The 16,304-nt window shown below is 44.1% G+C and overlaps 1 protein-coding gene and 1 long non-coding RNA gene across 4 annotated transcripts in view; one reads left to right on the forward strand and one right to left on the reverse strand.

The window, feature by feature from the left end:
• LOC140740510 (uncharacterized) overlaps positions 1–3,278 on the forward strand; it is a 30,613-nt gene extending 27,335 nt beyond the window's left edge. Inside the window, exon 3 of the long non-coding RNA XR_012101871.1 lies at positions 2,217–3,278. This is a non-coding gene — a long non-coding RNA (uncharacterized lncRNA). The remainder of the gene's footprint in view (positions 1–2,216) is intronic.
• exoc3l1 (exocyst complex component 3-like 1) overlaps positions 1–16,304 on the reverse strand; it is a 103,614-nt gene that overhangs the window by 15,554 nt on the left and 71,756 nt on the right. For 2 of the 3 annotated variants that reach the window (XM_073069717.1, XM_073069716.1), the window contains exons 6-11: positions 13,006–13,131; positions 11,281–11,381; positions 10,590–10,697; positions 9,925–10,075; positions 8,754–8,876; positions 6,387–6,542 (exon numbers count right to left, since the gene is read on the reverse strand). In XM_073069717.1, coding sequence (XP_072925818.1) covers positions 6,387–6,542; positions 8,754–8,876; positions 9,925–10,075; positions 10,590–10,697; positions 11,281–11,381; positions 13,006–13,131 — 765 coding nt within the window. The remainder of the gene's footprint in view (positions 1–6,386; positions 6,543–8,753; positions 8,877–9,924; positions 10,076–10,589; positions 10,698–11,280; positions 11,382–13,005; positions 13,132–16,304) is intronic. The other variant, XM_073069718.1, reaches the window with a different exon arrangement.

The following is a 16,304-nucleotide window of genomic DNA, read 5'->3' on the forward strand; positions in this document are numbered from 1 at the left end:
CATCTGTGGGTTTTCTCTTATTTGCAATTGGTCTAGTTTAGTATCCTGTTCTCATTCTTCTCAGTTGCCTCCAACCTCGTTCGAAGAAAAATATCAATGCAGCTATAAAGAAGGCAAGACAGCTACTATACTTCATTAGGAGTTTGAAGAGATTTGGTATGTAAACAAAAACACTCAAAAACTTCTACAGATGTACTGTGGAGAGCATTCAGGCTGCATCAGATGGTGGGGGGGCTACTGCACAGGACTGAAAGAAGCTGCAGAGGGTTGTAAATTTAGTCACCTCCATCTTGGGTACTAGCCTACAAAGTACCCAGGATATCTTTAAGGAGTGGTGTCTCAGAAAGGCAGCGTCCATTATTAAGGACCTCTGGCACCCAGGGCATGTCCTTTTCTCATCAGGGAGGAGGTACAGAAGCCTGAAGGCACACACTCAGTGATTCAGGAACAGCTTCTTCCCCTCTGCCATCCGATTCCTAAATGGACATTGAATCCCATGAACGCTACCTCACTTTTTCAATACATATTATTTCTGATTTTGACGATTTTTAATCTTCAATATACAGAAACTGCAATTTATTTATTTATGTATTTTCCCCCTTCTATAGTATGTATTGCATTGAACTGCTGCTGCTGTTAGCAAATTAAGTTAACACATGCCGGTGATAATAAACCTAATTCTGATTCTGATGTGCAATGTGCAATTTATTGTAATTTGTAATAAATAGTATGTACAACAGGGCAGTCAATATAGCATAGACCATACAATTGTATCAGCATGAATTAATCAGTCTGATGGCCTGGTGGGATGTTGGAAAAGCATGGTCATGCACTTTGGTGGTAGAAATAAGTGTGCAGACTATTTTCTAAATGGGGGGAAAATCCAGGAATCTGAGATGCAGAGGGACTTGGGAGTCCTTATGCAGAACATCCTGAAGGTTAATTTGCAGGTTGAGTCGGTGGTGAGGAAGGCAAATGCCATGTTAGCATTCATTTCAAGAGGTCTGGAATACAAAAGCAAAGATGTGATGCTGAGGCTTTATAAGGCACTGGTGAGGCCTCACCTTGAGTATTGTGAACAGTTTTGGGCCCCTCACCTTAGAAAAGTGCTGGCATTGGAAAAAGTCCAGAGGAGGTTCACAAGGATGATTCCAGGAATGAAAAGGTTATCATACGAGGAACATTTGAAGGCTCTAGGTCTGTACTCACTGGAATTCAGAATGACAAGGGGGGATCTCATTGAAACCTTTCAAATGTTGAACGGCCGAGACAGAATAGATATGGAAAGGATGTTTCCCATGGTGAGAGAATCTAGGACACGAGGGCAGAGCCTCAGGGTAGAGGGGGACCCTTTCAAAACAGAGATGTGAAAAAATTTCTTTAGCCAAAGGGTGGTGAATTTGAGGAACTTGTTGCCACATGCAGCTATGGAGGCCAGGTTGTTGGGTGTATGTAAGGCATAGATTGATAGGTTCTTGATTGGATATGGCATCAAAGATTATGGGGAAAAGGCTAGGAACTGGGCTTAAGGAGGAGATAGAAAAAAGGATCAGCCATGATTGAATGGCGGAGCAGACTCGATGGGCTAGATGGCCTAATTCTAATATGTCCTATGGTCTTTTGGTCCTGGCTTTTATGCTCTGGTACCATTTCCCAGATGGAAGCAGCTGGAACAGTTTGTGGTTGGGATGACTCAGGTCCCCAATGATCCTTCGGGCCCTTTTTACACAACTGGCTCTGTAAACGTCCTGAATAGAGGAATGTTCACATCTACAGATGTGCTGGGCTGTCCACACCACTCTCTGCAGAGTCCTGCGATTGAAGGAAGTACAGTTCCCATACCAGGCAGTGATATAGCCAGTCAGGATACTCTCAATTGCGCCCCTGTAGAATGTCCTTAGGATTTGGGAACTCATGCCAAATTTCTTCAACCATCTGAGGTGAAAGAGGTGCTGTTGTGCTTTTTTCACCACACAGCTGGTATGTACAGCCACGTGAGGTCCTCGGTGATGCTGAGGAACTTAAAGCTGTTCACCCTCTCAACCACCAGATCCATTGATGTCAATAGGGGTCTGTCTCCATTCCTCCTGTAGTCCACAACCAACTCCTTTATTCTTGTGACATTGAGGGAGAGGTTGTTATATGGGCTTGGTGAAGTCTGGGAGTTCGCCCAACAGTTGAGTAAACTCACATGTGTTGTTTTATGTGCTTGACAGGATTGCTGTGGGAAACTTACCGGCAGAGCAGGGTAACAACCCAAAGTCCTTGACACCAACAAGCTGGCAGTTCTTAAGATCAACAGGAAATCCACACCGAGGAGAGGTCTTGGCACTTCAGCCAGGACAAAGTCACATAAGTAACGTTGCCCTTTGAAGCAGAGCATCACCTGTTGTGTCCCGTAAGTCTGGATCTTGCTGCCATTGCTGGCCTCCTGCGAGGTTTCATCATTCTTTGCCTTCTCATCAACAGTAGAAGACCCTGGCAGCTGAAATCTCTGATGTCCCAATGCGCTGGGAGTGCTGAAGCAGCAAGGCAGTCAGCACTTCCTAGTGTTCGTACCAAAGCAAGCATGTAAAAACACAGGCCTGGCTCTTTTCCATCTGTTTTGCAGGCACAGGCATCCTTATGTTGGGGGCCTTGCTGACTGGGCTTATTGAGGTAGAGGAAAGAGGAGGAATGATGCACTGCAGCCTAGCTGAGTGTGGACCATCAGTCATCTTAACAAGCACCCTGTAGCATTAGCGAAGGCTATGCAAACTTGACCAGGCATTTGTTGCATGAAGAGTTCTTTAAAAATATAGGTAAAATAAGGTAATAAGGTAAGGTAAGCAATTGTTAGGTGTGCTCATACACCGATAGTCCAAAAGTCTGTAAAAGGTGAGTTTTGAGGGATCAGTATTTATCTTGTTCAAGGAGGTGTTCTAGCAGACTCGATACTTGCAGCTGAGGGATTGTTGAATGATGCTACCACATAGAATTTGGTGCTGTTGATGGAAATTTCTCAAAGTGAGAATTGGGCCTCATCTTGTACAAACCAAGTGACAGCATTTTGCTCCCAAAACTCTATCAGTTTCAAAGTGACTGTGTTGGCCAACATGTTCAATAACTGTCCCAGAGCATTGGGGTCAACAACATAGGTTTTCAGAAATAAAACCAAGTAAGGTGTTTTATGTTTAATGAAACCCATAACACATTTTGTTGAACTCCTAAATCTGAACACAAAATGTGCTAAAAAATCCATATGTAACAAAATCATCAAGTCAGATCAGCCTATTAAAGAGAAACCCCAACTCAGTGTCAGTGGTTGTGAATTATGTACCTTTTTCCCAATTACATTACCCTACAGACCAGCATGTTCTCTGTGGAAGGAATTGCAAATTCAAACCCAACAGAATACACACAAAATTGATCAAGAAGAAAATTTACAAGTATGTAATAAAATGGGAAATTTACAAGGGCGTTGCTGGAAGCTGAGGATCTGAATTACAGGGAAAGGTTGAAAGGTTGACTTTATTCCCTGGAGTGCAGGGGAATAAGGAGAGATTTGACAGAGGTATACAAAATTATTAGGGATATAGATGTGGTGGATGCATGCAGCTTTATTCCTCTCAGGTTGGGTGAGACTAAAACTAGTGGTCATAATTAGGGTGAAATGTGAAATTTGAAGTGAAACGTCTTCACAGAGGGTGGTGGAATGTGGAAATAGCAGATGTGTGTTCAATTGTAACATTTAAAAGAAGTTTGGATGAGAGGGTTTCAGAGGGATATGGTCCAAGTGCAAGCAGATGGAACTAGGCAAAAGATCAGGTCAGCATGGACTAGATAGGCTAAAGGTGTCATGGTCCGGTCTGAAGTCCACATTCTAGTTCACGGTCCGGTCCGCAGACTCCGGACTCCGGGTCCTCCAACTGTCCCTCACTTCGGCTTGGTCTCAAGCATTTGCACCTGAGGCTCATCTTGGTTTGGTTGGGCTCAAGCATCTGCACTTGAAGCTCATCAGTTGGCTGTGAATATAAGTGGCTCTGGGATTGAGCATAGTTGGGGGTTGTTGGTAGTACCCACTGTTGAAAGATGAGCTCTTTGAGTGAGGTATGGACTTGGCTGTTCTGTAGCCTGCCCAAATCTTCTGGCTGCCTTGAGTCTTGGAGCCACCCCAGACCAAGCTCCCTTCCTGTCCCTTGCCTCTGTTGGGTAAGTCAGGCCAGATTGCTGTTGCCCTGTGGTTGGTTCTGTCCCTTCCTGTTCCTCGCCTCTGTCGGGTTGTCCTCTGCATCCTGCCCGGGAGTCCTGCGTCCTGCCTGGGAGGCTAGCCACAAGATCTCCTAGGACTCCAAGGTCTCTGCAACTTGTCCTGTCTTCTAGCTTTGCCCAGTCCTGTTCCTAGTACTTCAGTGTCTGTGTCCTGCATTTGGGTCCAGTCTCCATGCCCCCTTATGACAAAAGGGCCTGTTTCTGTGCATAGCCCTCCCATCCATTGAGAAAATCTACATGAAACACTCATAAGAAAGCTGCATCCATAATCAGATCCTCACCAACCAGGTTATCCTTTATTCTCGCTGCTATCAGGTGGAAGGTATGAGAGTCTCAGGACTCACACCACCAGGTTCAAGAACAGTTACTATCCCTTAACCATTAGGCTCTTGAATAAAAGGAGATAACTACACTCACTTGCCTATCCATTGAGATGTTCTCACAACCAATGATTTCATTTTAAGGATTCTTTATGATGTTATCTCATGTTCTTGTTATTTATTGCTATTTATTTATATTTACATTTGCACAGTTTGTTATCTTCTGCACTCTGATCTTTTATTGTTAAGAGTGTGCACACAGAAAATCAATCTCAGGGTTGTATATGATGATATGTATGTACTTTGATAATGAATTTACTCTACTTTGAACTTTAGTACTCAATGACCCTAAAGGTTGCTGGTTAATAGGCAGTGGCAACATTTTAATGATTCCATAGACAGGAATAGTCTCCATTCTGAATGAAAGGGGCGAATGTCAAAGGTGTGGAAGGTACAGTTGGAGTCATAGAGTGGTAGAGTACAGAAATGAGTCCTTTGGCCCGCAATGGCCATCTGCATTCACCTTCACTTGCATAAGGTCCAATTGCTCTCTTTGCCTTTGTGACTCAAGTATTTGTATAGATGTTTATTGTTCTGACTCATATTGGTTAGTCTAGGTAGGGAGAGCAGATTTCCTCCCATGAAGGGCATCAGTAAACCGAATGGATCTTAAAACAATAATTGATGGTTTAGTAGTTGTGGGGCCTCTCAAAGTGCTCTCAAACATCACTCAAAGTGGAGTGATATTTGGAAACTTGACTTTTTGAAGCATCATTTAGCAAGGAAATCACACATGGATGGTGTGCAAAAGCACTGCAAGAAAATCCTTCATGACCCGCTACAGGCCTGCTATGTATGTTTTTTGAGAGTGTAGATGAATGAGAGTGAAAACAATCAAACCCCAAGGAGATCAAAGTTCTTATTGATGTGTTTGTTGCTGTCAAAATGAATACCTCTATATATAAAATGCAGTGAGCACGAGTTGTTGTAACCAGGCAAAACATTGCAGAACACAAGATTTTTCTGCACACTGGTCATTGCATATGAGAGGGAACACTGGAGAGATTGGACCATAGGAGAAAGAGAAGGATGAGGGGACCCAGGGGGAAGTGATAGACAGGTGAGAAGAGGTAAAATGTCAGAGTGGGGAATAGAAGAAGAATGGGGGGGGGGGGGTCAAATTTTTTTTACCAGAAGGGGAAATTGATATTCATGCCACCAATTTGGAGGCTACCAAGCTGGAATACAAGGTGTTTCTCCTCCATCCTCGGGATGGCCTCATCATGGCACAAGAGTCAACTTATGGCTGGTTAATAGCCTAGCAATGGCTTCTTAAAACTCCAAGATGGAAGCCAGCCATTGTACTCATCAGGTAAAAGTGGAACTGCACATATCCCACATCAAAATTTGGTGCTAACGCTTGACACTGCAAAAGGGCTTACCTCACTCAATGTATACACAGCACATGTGAAGTAGAGACAGTGGGAGAAAAGTAGATAAATACTATAAGAATAATAGAAACTTTGGATCCGGGAGCATTCTTTCTTGGATGAGTGACTCCCCAATTGACGTCAGCTTGTAATAATGAGAGAGTCTGTTATGAACACAAACCCTGGACTCGGTGTGAATTCTTTCCATCTACACTTACCCTGACAAGCTTATGGTTGGGGACTGAGCATCAACAGTTATTCCTTAAGCATGTGACCAATGCTCCAACCCACATAAACATGCAACAAATGGCACAAAAGCTGAATGAAGGACAACACAGGTCAGTGCTTTGGAATTTAACAAATGTTATGACTGTAGATCACTCACCAGATTACAGAAAAGTTCTTGCAGCTGTGTGGCATCGTGCGACATTCTGTGTGCCATCTTCTCCCGCTCAGCGGGGTTCTTGCAGACAATCTTCTTCAGCATCAGCCTGCGTAAGTATTCAACGACCACCATACGAAGGCCCTCGACCAGCATGAACTGTGGGGTCAACACAGCCCGGAGACTTCATCATGACACCCGGGAATATGCAGCTTTGCCACTACTTTCCCTTTCCATTATAGCTCTGCTTCTTAGTGAATCACCCTTCTCTCTTACCCTCAGTAGGGAATCATCAATACCCAATGAATTAGAGCACCCCATTATGTGGATACATGGCTCAGGATGCAAACCATCCCTGGGGTCACTGTCCACTTACATTGTCTCTCACAGCTCCTACACTACTTGTCTACGTTCTCACCCTTTGACTTCTCCCAGTCACCCACTGACCTTGCCTGCAGCTTATCTCTAAGGTTACCCTATCAGAGATGTCCCCCAGCCCCCAGCTTCTTTTATCGCCTTCCCAGCTCTGATGAAAGTTCTTCAGTCTTGCAGACATCAACAAACTCATGAGGAGGATAGATAAGGTGGTGGTCATAGTCCTCTTTCCATGGTAGGGGAGTCAGAACCTTGAGTACATAGGTTTAAAGTGGGAGAGGAAGGCTTTAAATGGGACCTGAGGGGAACCCTCTTCACACAGAGTGTGCTGGATGTTTGGAAGAAATAACCAGGAGGAAGTGGTGGAGGAAGCGGTAGAGGTGGGGTGCCAATAGAATGTGGCAAGACACTTGGACGGGCACACTGATAAGGATGGCGCAGAGGGAAATGGGTCAAATACCAGCAAATGGGTCCTGCTCAAACACACATATTGGTTGGCATGGACAATTGAGCTGAAAAGCCAGTTTCCATGCTGTGTGACCTGAGATATTAACTCTGCTTCTCTTCCCACAGACACTACCCAACCAGTGGGTATCCCCAGTACTTTTCTATTTTTAATCCTAGCTTATTGTCAGCTGGCTGTAACAACAGCATGACAATGGGGATGATGGGTATTAGTGTCTGGGCTCTATGGCCTCATCGTCTCTGAGCCCCAGCGAGTCCCTCATAAACTGACTTGCCTTTCACATTCTCACACACTTGCATTGCGAATCCCCCGAATCATAAAGATTGAAAGGAAATTAAAGTAGAATGCACATCACCTTCTGCAGATGCTCAGTAGAGAGCATCCGAACATGCTGCCTCACCGTAGAGTACAGAAGCTGCACGGCAATGGGTAGGAAGGCTCTACAATGAGCAGTCAAAACTGCCCAATGCATCACCAACAGCAGCCTACCCTCCATCAAGGACATATATACAGAAAGGTGCTGGACAAAGGATATCATGAAGGAGCCCACCCACCCTGCTCATGGACTGTTTGTCCCAATTTACATTAGGGAGGAGACTATGTAGCATCCATGCCAGGACCATCGGTCTCAAAAACAGTTACTTTCCCCAAGCAGTAAGGCTGATCAACACCTCCACCCACTAACACATCCTCCACCACTACTTTATCATTTCCAGTCAGTCACCTTAGGTACAGAAACTCCTGTACCTACAGTCACTAAATGTATATACAATCAATCTATGTACACAAGGTATCTTATGGATTTATATTTATTTTGTTTTTTAATTGTGTTCTTTATCTCATTGTGTTTTCTTTGTTCTTCATCAGATCCGGAGTAATAATTATTTTGTTTTCCTTTATACTTGTGTACTGGAAATGACATTAAACAATCTCAAATGCACAAAGGCTACTGACAATCATGGGCTTCCCCTTCACCATTTTACATCCATAGTAAAATCAAAATGGGGATGGAGATAAAATAATAATCAAAAGAACAGCAGAAAATCTGAAATAAAAATAGGAAATGCTACACCAGCAGACTGGGGTATCTGTGGAAAGAGAAACAGTTAAATGTTCCATGTCAAAATAAAATAAAGAAAATGAGTGGTTAACATAACGCAATTACAGCACCAGTAGCCCGGTTTCATTTCCCACCGCTGTCTGTAGGGAGCTTGTATGTACTCCCTGTGACTGCCTGGGGTTCCTCCGGGCGCTCTGGTTTCCTCCCACTTTCCAAAGGTTTTTGGGTTCGTAGGTTAATTGGTCGTATGGGTGTAATTGGACAGCATGGGCTCATTGGACCAGAAGGACCTGTTACCATGCTGCATTTCTAAATAAATAAACAAAGGAAGTTGCTATTGGTTCATAGTTGGATTACTCAAGCATCCCGCTTCCTGTCCCTTTACAGCAACTCATTAAACTTCTTGCTGGGTCACATTAGAAATGGGCAGAAGGCGGACACTGAGCAAATGACAGAGCTCAATTCTCACCTGGAAGATGGGCTCCCTGATGCGGATGAAATAACTGTAGTATGTGTCCAAAACACTGCAGGCGGAGTCAATGAACTCGGAACCAGAGAGCCAGGACCCAGACATCAACGTAAGGAAATGAGGCTAAAGAGAGTGTTCCCAGTGAGTTTAACACCCAACAACTAATGCCAAAATACACTTTAAATAATGAGATTCAAGACTGCACAATGGACATGAAAGACCTTTGATCAGATAAATAGGATATTCCCCTATTTTTAACCATCCCTGGTCTCTATCCAAATTTGCATAAGGCTGATAAAACATGGGTTGGTTTTACAGTACTCCACCAGTTACTGAATTCCATAGGCCAGTTTCAGAGGGGAGACAATAGTCTGCCAACTTGCTATGGGACAGGACTCATGCTGGTGAGGCCAGCATTGTGTGGAGTTCTGTTCACCTGCCTACAGGAAAATTATTGATAAGATTGAAAGAGAAAATTTACAAGGATGTTGCCAGGACTTGAGGACCTGAGTTACAGGGAAAGGTTGAATAGATTAGGACTTTATTCCTTGGAGCATAGGAGAATGAAAGTGTGATTTGATAGAGGTATTCAAAATTATGAGGGGTATGCAGTAAATGCAAGCAGTCATTTTCCACTGTAGTTGTGTGAGACTAGAACTAGAGGTCGTAGGTTAAGGGTGAAAGGTGAAATATTTAATGGGAACATGAGAGGGAACTTCTTCACTCAGAGGGTGGTGTGAGTGTGGAATAAGCTGCCGGTAGAAGTCGTGGATGTGGGCTCGATATCAATATTTAAGATTTGGATAGGTATATGGATGGGAGAGATATGGAAGGCTATGGTCCAGGAGTGGATTGATGAGACTTGGTATAATAATTGTACAACATGGACCAGATGGGCTGAAGGGCCAGTTTCTGTGCTGTAGTGCTCTGTGATTCAATCTGAAGAAGATCAAAAGTTTACTTCCCTGAAGTAAATAGGTGTTTGATGCCAGAATTGTAAACTCTTTACAGAATTGTAAATCCTAAGTTGTCTGTTTCGGATATGAACCCACAGCTTGCTGTTCTGATTGCCTGAAGTGATCCAGTATTAGAACTTACAATCCCTGCTTATTAAACTGGTGTTCCCACTCACTCCAGTTCTTCACTGAGTAAGCAACGCTCAGTTGAGTACCTGCAGCTCCAGGAGCATTTCATCTATCAGTAGCCTGCAGCTCTTCTTCATGGCTCGATCCACGGCCACGTCAACGGTGTGAGCAGCTTTTAAGCAGCAGTCATTGTGGGATGCTCTGTCGCTTTGCTGCTGCAGCCACTGAACTGATTTCCTGAAACACAACGGGGACAACGTCACTCAACCCATGCCCAAATGGAACAATCTGTTTCCTCCTCCTCCAAACCACTTTTCTTGTTCATCCAGCCAATAGGGCAGGTTCAGTCCTCCCCTTCTGCCAAGACCCTTGTTTCTATGGACCTTGATCAATATCACCCCAGCTCAAATCCCAAGCTCTGGTCTATTGTCCTTCATTAGTCGGAGGACTGAGTTCAAGAGCCGTGAGATAATGTTGCAGCTCTATAAAGCCCTGGTTAGACCACACTTGGCACAAAATTGTGGAATAAAAGGCCTATAGTGTGCTGTAGTGTTCTATGTTTTAGTGCTGGATACTCTTGGGTCAAGGCTGGGAAGAGGGTGAAGTCTAATAGTGCACACATGCAAACATGGACCCAGACACCAGCTTCATTGTACATTCATCCTGCACTCTGCATCGTAAGAAATGTTCGTTACATTCCCTTCTGCCAGTGATCTGACGTACAGACAGTAACTGAGAAATCTCATCGTACCTGAATGCGATACAGTTGTTGACGGCAGCCAGGAGATTCAGCATGTAATGCTTAGGCTGGGTATCCTTATTCCGTTCCCTCCCATAGCTGATGACAGCCTCCCGGAACCTGAAATATACATCAGGTCCGTAAAGTACAATGGATCAGGATGGGAGGTATCTGCATTTACAAAGAGCACTGCCATAGGAAAGCAGCATCCATCATCAAGGACACCCACCATCCAGGCCATGCCTTCTTTTCTCTACCACCATTATGTAGGAGGTACAGCAGCCTTATGTCCCACACCGCCAAGTTCTGAAACAATTATTATCCTACAACCATTCAGCTCCTGAACTGGTGTGGATAACTTCACTCACCTCAACTCTGAACTGATTCCACAACCTACAGATTCACTTTAAAGTTCTCATTATTATTTATTTCATTTTCCCAATTTGTCTTCCTTTGTTGTTTGTCAGTACAATACAACAGAATTTATAAAAATCTGTACATAAACAAAGAACAGATTTTTATAAATTCTATTGTATTTCTTTATTTTCCTGTAAATGCCTACAAGAGGTTAAATGGTGACACGATATATTTTGATAGTAAATTTAACCTGACAGAATACACTCTATGGTTTCCTCATCACTGTGCGAGTTGGCAGCAGTGGAGAACATGTGACTCCTCCCTCCATTGACTTTATGGAAGTTACCTGTACAGGAAGGACTCGAGCTCCTGCAAAGCCATCACGATCATTTGGTCCCTTAGGTGGTCACCGATCATCATCGCCACCTGGACGTTCTCTTCCAGCATCTGGATGGGAGAGGAAAAAGTTTGATGCTCAAGGCAAGAATGCACAGGGTACATTCCAACACATCATTTGACATCCTTCATGAGCTGTGTCAGCATCCCTGTGTGACCAACCGGCTTCGAGGCCTATTGGCTGCTGCAGATTGTGAGCAATGGCAAAACTTTAGGGCTCACCCACAGAGCAGCCGAGCAGCACAGCCAGCTGAATCACTACTTCGGCGATGCGGGTTCGATCCTGACCTCGGGTGCCATCAGTGTGGAGTTAGACCATATGATGTAGGAGCAGTATTAGGCCATTCAGCCCACCGAGTATGCTCTGCCATTCAATCAAGTTTGCATGTTCTGAGGGTCTCTCTGGGTGCTCCAGTGCCACAAATGGACATGGAGCTGGAAGTTGAGTTGACCCATGAGGAAGATAAGGTCACTCGATAACTGCTGGCTGGAAGCAGGTGTTCCAGACCTGCGACACTAGCAGATGGTGAGAGTGCAGCAAGCAGCAGTTGACAGCTGTTGGTTCTGGAGATGACACTGTCCAACAGATTCTTCTCAAGTCCAGAAAGAGATGCACATTTTGTTATTAGATGTTCATAACAGTAAAGCAGTGCGAGCAAATAACAGCAGCAGGTAACAAACTCTATCAGACAGTACCTATGGAGGGGAATGAACAATTGATATGTTAGGACGAAACCCTTCATCAGGACTGGAAAAGAAAGGGACAGAGGCCAGAATAAGAAGGTAAGGTTGACAGGTGAAAGGTGAAACCAGGTGAGGGAGAAAGTGGGGGAGGGGGGATGAAGGACGAAGCTGGGAGGTGATAGGTGAAAGAGGTAAAAGGCTGAAGAAGAAACAATTTGATATGAGAGGGAAGTGGACCAAGGACCAAAGGGTACGAGGAGAGGCACCAGAGAGAGATGAGGGCAGCTGAGGAGAGGAGATTGAGTGAGAGGGTAACCAGAATAGGGAATGTAAAAAGAGAGGAAGATCCTCCCAGCTTTTAACCGCCTCCCCATCCCCCACCTGGTCTCACATATCGCCTGCCAGTTTATACTCTTTCCGCTCCCCCCCAACCTTCTTACTCTGGCTTCTTCTCACTTCCTTTCCAGTCCTGAAGAAAGGTCTCAGCCTGAAATGTTGACTCCTTATTCCCTCCGCAGATGCTGCCTGAACTGCTGAGTTCCTCCAGTATTTTGTGTGTGTTACTGTGGATTTCCAGTATCTGCAGAATCTCTTGTGTTTATAACTAACTTTACCTTTAACGAACTCACTTTAACAAAGAACCTTCCTGGTGATCCTTCTTTATACTGAAAACTGTTCCAGTTGGAGTGACAAGGGGATTTTTTTTTTGATAAGAACAGCCTATGAGACAATTCAATTTATGCTGATGTGACACTGATTTACAGACAAAAAACTACATAAAATACAGAACCAGTTATACTACAAATGACTGAAAATCCATTGAATATTTATGGACAAACAGGTGATTATATCAACATATAAGCAAGCATAAAGAAAGTTAAACTACAAAAAGAAGTGAGAATCAGTAATAATTTAGTCCCTAATCCAACACGCCCAAGGTCCTTGGACCGCCACAGCATGTGCACCGGTACGATGCCGCCGTTCCGCTGACCTGAGTCACGATGGCCGGCAGGCTGGAGTGATAGTAGCCCTCGTGGTCAGACTCTGGCCCCCCTTCACTGTGCCAGTCGCTCACCTCAGCGTCCAGTGCCTTCTGCATCCAGTCAGACAGTGCTATCTGAAACATGGAGGATTCAGAATTCAGTTACATCAGACCTCATGAGTGCTTTCCCCCAGGTAACCAGGCTTCCTTGAGCAAAGGTCTGGTTCTGACACTGGGCTTGTTTATTAACCTGGTCTTGCCTTTCAAACTGGATCGGAGACTGGGCTGGGCTACCCCTGAGACAGCTGTTTCACATGGTGAGGTGGAGGAAAATGGCAATAGGTCACTTTGTTTCTGCATAGAGTTGTGGACCTGGATAGTATGGAAGAAATATGAGAGAGTTGCCAAATCACTTATTATCTTAATTAATGCATACTTTGGTATAAACTTGGTATCTGTTAACTCTGAGTGACAGACAGGGGTTCATCTCAACAACAACCTCCTCCTTTGCATGTGTGACACAAAGATGACAAACCAGTAGGGCAAGGAAATGGCCTGCTGCTCCTTAAAGAGGATCTGACACCATTTTGAGATGGTGGGTGGGATCACATTATGTCAACAGAATCCTGTTCTAGCTGGGGCACCCAGACTCCTTGGCAGCAGAACGCACTGGAACTCAGTGAAGCCAACACTAAGGCTCTGTGGGGAAGGACCATGTCTGAGCTTTTATTGCTGTATATGATGGGGCTAAGTCAGGTGGAGAAGCCTCTGGAATGATGAAACAGGCATCGTCTCAAAGTTAAATGTTCAAAGTAAATTTATTATCTAATTACATATACTACTTTGAGATTCATTTTCTTGCAGGCATCCATAGGAAAATTAAAAAATTAGAATAGAGCTTATGAAAAACCATAGACAACAAACATTGACAAAGATCCAATCTGCAGAAGAAGGCAAATTGTGCCAACAATAAATTAAAAACATAATAAATAATACTGAGAACATGAGGTGGAGTCCTTCATATTGTATCAATAGGCTATGGAATCAGTTCAGCAGTGAGGAGATGAAGTTATTCACACTGGATCCCTATCAGGAGGCCACATGAGTGCTATGTTTGTTTGTGTCTTTTTCCCTTTATAGTTTACACTACAGAATTTACGAACCATGAATATAAAGTTTTATTGCTTACACTCTTCCTTCCTGGTCAAATAAAGTATTTTGTTAACTTGAAAGAGCTGTCTTATTTAGAGATACAGGCCTTTCCAGCCCACAAGCCTGCACCACCCAAATGGTTAGCATGGTAGCACAGCGATTAGCACACCACTTTACTGTACAGGCGATCCGGGTTCAATTCCTGCCACTGCCTATAAGGAGTTTGTACATTCTCCCCACGACAGTGTGCATTTCCTCTGGGTGCTCTGGTTTTCATCCACAGTCCAAAGCCATATTGGTTGGTAGGCTAATTTGGTCATTGTAAATTGTCCAGTGATTAGGCAAGGATTGAATCTGAGGGTTGCTGGGCAGTGCAGCTGGAGGGACCGGAAGAGCCTTTTCCGCGCTGTATCTCAATAAATAAACAAACAAACATGTCTACATGAGCAATTAACTCACCAACCCATGAGTAAACCCATGTGATCATGGGAGAACGCACAAACTCCTTCCAGGCAGCAGTGGGAATTGAACAAAGGTCACTGGCACTGTAATAGTGTTATGCTAACCGCTGCTCTACTGTGCCATCCTTTGTCCTGTTTACTCCCTAATATTCTCTCCGGATTCGTTCTGGACTCCTGTTCCAACCCCCCATCTTGGTTCCTAACCTAACTTTCTCATATACATTCAGGGGTGTCTTGATTGAAAACATGCTGGGAACTGAAATGGCTTTACTTCAAGTTAATTGCTTGAGAAATTGAAAGTCACAAGAAGGTCCATTGATGAGATTGAGTGCTGTTATCAGTGAGCTCACTGCTGTGTTGTCTTCGTGGGAAACAGGTTGTTCCCTGAAATCTGATTCATTGTCTCATTTATGCTGGTTGTCAATCTTCACTGTCTTGGGAGATGCATGGCTTGTTTCTGAATTCTTCAACAAGGCAAAAAAAGAACTACATTCATACAAGCCCTAATCCTTATCTCATGATGCTCAACAGTTTGGTAGAGTGTGGTCTTTTGCACTAAAGGGGGGGGTATAATACTGATGCTTTTTAAGCACTGATCAGACCACACTTGGAATATTGTGAGCAGGTTTGGGCCCTTTATCTAAGAAACAAAGTGGTAGCAGTGGAGTAGGTCCCAAGGAGGTTCACGAGAATGATCCTGGGAATGAGAAGGTTAGCATATGAGGAGTGTTTGATGACTCTGGGCCTGTTCTCACTGGAGTTTAGAATGGGGGGGGGGGGGGGGAGGAGAACCTTTGAAACCTGTTGAATAATGAAAGGCATAGATAGAATGGAGATGGAACAAATGTTTCCTACAGTGGGGGAGCTTAGGACCAGAGAGCACAGAATACAAGGACATGCCTTTAGAGCAGAGGTGAGGAGGAATTTCAATAGGCAGAGGGTGGCGAATCTGTGGAATTCATTGCCACAGACAGCTGTGGAGGCCAAGTCATTGTGTATATTTAAAATGGAAGTTGATAAGTTGATAGGTTCTTGATTAGTCAGGGCATCAAAGGTTACGGGGAGAAGGCAGGAGAATGGGGTTGAGAGAGATAATGAATCAGCCATGATGGAATGGTGGAGCAGATTCAATGGGCAAAATGCTCTAATTCTGCTTCTATTACTTCTAGTTTTATGGTCTTATTGACAAAGTGAGTGTGGGACATGTGTGGTAGTCGGTAGTTTGGAGAAAAATCAAAGGAAGGCATCCCTTGCATGAATCCCAGTTTGGGTGGGGCAGGGAATGTTACAAAGGTCACTGGACAGTGGATCATAAGCATTACATTTGTTGTAACCTTTGAGACTGAAAGCCAGAAGAAACTGTGGTGAAGTGTTCAAGGAGACGGTTGGTGGTGGAAGAGGGGAGTCAGGCATTTCTCTATCAGGGTAATGCTGGATATGGACACTGCTTGGACAGGGCAGAGTTGGGCCTTGGTACAGTGGTGGCACAGTTGTTAAGCTATGAGACTAACATTCCTGAGACCCAGGTTTAATTCTTATTGTTCTGGTGTAGTTCAATTTGTATGAACATCACTTCCTGTGTGAAAGCTCATTTTCTATCATTTCCTGCATGGATTAATTGGATTTCAACTGCAGTACATGGTGGAAAGACATTCGTCTCCAGCCTCTCTTATTTGCCCTTGAAGCAGCAATATA

The sequence above is a fragment of the Hemitrygon akajei genome, chromosome 17, assembly GCF_048418815.1.
Source record: "Hemitrygon akajei chromosome 17, sHemAka1.3, whole genome shotgun sequence".
In the NCBI taxonomy this organism is placed as follows: Eukaryota; Metazoa; Chordata; class Chondrichthyes; order Myliobatiformes; family Dasyatidae; genus Hemitrygon; species Hemitrygon akajei.